The sequence below is a fragment of the Salmo trutta genome, chromosome 5 (assembly GCF_901001165.1).
Source record: "Salmo trutta chromosome 5, fSalTru1.1, whole genome shotgun sequence".
Lineage (NCBI taxonomy): Eukaryota > Metazoa > Chordata > Actinopteri > Salmoniformes > Salmonidae > Salmo > Salmo trutta.
Genome location: NC_042961.1, coordinates 48,289,416 through 48,292,374, shown reverse-complemented (window position 1 = coordinate 48,292,374; position 2,959 = coordinate 48,289,416). Strand labels below are relative to the sequence as shown.

General features: G+C 38.4%; 1 protein-coding gene across 2 annotated transcripts; it reads right to left on the bottom strand.

Moving 5' to 3' along the window:
• Nucleotides 1-261: 261 nt before the first annotated feature.
• Nucleotides 262-2,696, bottom strand: LOC115194327 (uncharacterized). Of its 2 annotated transcripts, none has more exons than XM_029753951.1 (6): nt 2,534-2,696; nt 2,018-2,383; nt 1,551-1,901; nt 1,230-1,370; nt 960-1,021; nt 262-837 (listed from the first exon to the last, which is right to left on the bottom strand). In XM_029753951.1, the coding sequence occupies exons 1-6, from the start codon at nt 2,577-2,579 to the stop codon at nt 706-708; spliced, it is 1,098 nt and encodes a 365-aa protein (XP_029609811.1). In that variant the 5' UTR covers nt 2,580-2,696; the 3' UTR covers nt 262-705. The 2 variants fall into 2 exon arrangements, with proteins under 2 accessions (XP_029609811.1, XP_029609812.1); XM_029753952.1 differs by having other exon boundaries at nt 960-1,018.
• Between the last annotated feature and the right edge of the window lie 263 nt (nt 2,697-2,959).

Here is a 2,959-nt window from a genome sequence, read left to right as displayed (position 1 = left end):
AAAAGTTGTGATATTTATCTTCAAATGGTGTAAAGTCAGAGTTACTGGTTTGTATTTTTTCATCATTTGAGTTGGTTTCTGAGACTAGTAGCACATACAGTGCCTATAGAAAGTTTACACCAACATTGGATTTCTTCACATTTTATTGTGACACAAAGTGGGATAGAAATTGATTTATTTGTCATTTTGTCAACGATCTTCACAAAACACTAATAAGATTACCTCATACAAATAAGTGGTAAGAATTGGGCAAGTCATTAAACTCCGGAAATAAAAACATGTTTATTGAAATATCACACAAGCATAAAGGCAGGTTACAGAGTTCCATGTTACAACCATTATCATCGAAACGAAGAGTTCAGACATTTGCAAATTAAACATACAGTATTTTGTGCTAAACCTCTTTTTGCAAAAGCAGATGTGTCCAGTCAGTCAACCTCAGCCACTATTGATGAGGATTTGATACTTCTGAAACCATCCTAGTGTCAGCTTTCACACTTGCTGAACAATTATGCTCTGCATCTGAATGATTCTACTGATATTGGTAGAGTATGCCAATGCAGTGACAGTCTCTTCAGCTTGGCCCGAATATTACATTTTACAACAAATGAGGAAAGTACAAAATAGCCAAGTCACACAGACACAGTCAAGCTCAAAAAGGAGGTCAGTAGGGCTCAACTTAAAACGATGCTGATTGGAGGAATGTCACATCCTGACTTGATAACTCACACCAGAGTAGATGGTTTCTTCCTCTCTCTGTTCTCTCCTCTGTTTCCTGGGCTTCCTATCAGTGAACTTTAGGCCAGTGTAGTTCAGGCCATCATCGTCACTGTGGAGCTGTAGGGATGAAACACAAACTCATTCAAATCAGACTCAAGGTCAAATCTAGTGCTGTAATCTTTTGCTTTAACAAACTTCTCCAGACTCACTCTTGATATAGTACAATTAATCCTGCTAACCTGTTGGTCTGAGGTGTTGGAATGAGGATTCCGATAGTGGCTTTGTTGAAAAGGGGTCCCTGCTAAAAGACAAACGTCAAAACATTCAATATATTGGAAGACTTTTCTTGTTTACTAATAAAAACACATACTGCTGTGAATGTCATATTTTCTGCTTCAAAATGAAGTAGGCCAGAGAGGAAAGTGATAAAAGGAGGGTGAGCCTTCATTCCTCTTTATGATCTATAACTATTATTACTATTGCAATTAGAATGAAAACATTTATTGTACCTGCACAGTGTTCACATCGTGACCTCTTCATTCTCACACAGAGGATAACGTTGACAATCACACTCAGAATTACAGCAGTTGTCAGGCAAGATATAATGATGAGGAAAAGAAGATTACTTTGATCGCCCAACAGGTCTGAAACTTAAAAAACAAGGCTTGATTATTTTCTATTATTCTTTATTCCTCAGTGATTTTGGCATAACAATTAGCTATACAAGTTATATTTGAAATCTAATATGAATTGAAAGTAATAGAATTACATATTCATATTTCCCACCATTTGAGAGACAATGTGTGGTATTTTGGTTATGCACAGCTTACCTTCAACATCCAGCTTGGTCCCGTTCCCAAACAGTATCTCCCCACATGAGGCCACAGCACAGTAGTAAGTCCCAGCATCAGAGAGGCTGAGGTTCCTCTTGGGGAGGTTGTAGACACAGCTCTGTGTATGAGACTCAGCCTCAGGGCTCTTCTCACACTGATCACTCCTGTCTCCATGGGTGTAAATGATTCCTGGATGGGATTCTCCTGAGCCATGTCTGAACCAATAGACACTGTATTCTCCTGCACAGGTCTCAGTGTGTATTGTACAGTTCAGAGTCATAGAGTCTCCTGGCTGGACTGACTCAGACACAGGCTGCTGGAGTACAGACATGCTGTTGGACCCTGAATCTGAAGAGAGTGAGTAAGATCATTGTGTGTACGTTCTATTTTCCTGAGATATTAATTCATTTAGCATTATATGAACACACTTCAGTACCAACTTTTTTGAAAGCAACTTATATTACCTTTGACAATTAAAACAGTTCCTTCTCCAAATTTGACTTCGCTCACTACCATAGCAACACAGTAGTATGTAGCTGAGTCGCCTGACTCCGTCTTGGAGATGGTCAGGTTGAAGCTGTCAAGTCCTCTCTTCACACTCAAACGTTTAGTTTCAGTAAAGTCTTTGTTAAAGTTGTTGGAATAAAGACTATTTTGAGTGTGATAAAATGAATATGCCATGCGAAGAGGCTTCTGTCCAACAGTTTGCTTGAACCAAGAGACTCTGACTATCAAATTAGATCGACAAAAGCAAGTGAGAGATACACTTTGTCCCAGTTGTGTAACTATCACAGGATCTGGTTGGATTACATCCTTGTTAAGTGCACAACCTGTGAAGCAAACAAACTAAATAAATCAGACAAAGGTAGAGTACAGAATTATACAATATTATCATTATTCAGACTACATAGTCATTAAAATGGATTCAAAAGACGATGATATACAAAATAAAAGGAACCATATTAATATTTCTTACTTACCCATATTGGCGTAAAACAAAAATATTGTCCAATATATAATCATCATGTCCTTTCTGAACTGTATAGTGTGTGGGTCTGACAACAGGGCACCTTTTCTATGATGCCACTCATCGGGTAATCATTATGAAGTAGGAGGAAACACTGAACTGAGTGATATTATTGGCTGTCTGAACAGGCATAAATCATCTGATTAAAACTACAATCTAACATGTGTCCTGTGGCATACCATAGTTACAGCAGCCCTTCAAATGATGTAAAGTCAGAGTTACTGGTTTGTATTTTTTCATCATTTGGGCCGGTGGCTGAGACTACTGGTACATATGTCCTCTTTGACATACACAGGGGGTTTACATTGTATTTCTCACAATCATGTCTGTAGAAGGCAGTTGAAGGTTTCAGGAGGAAGTGAACTCTGGTGAGTTTGGC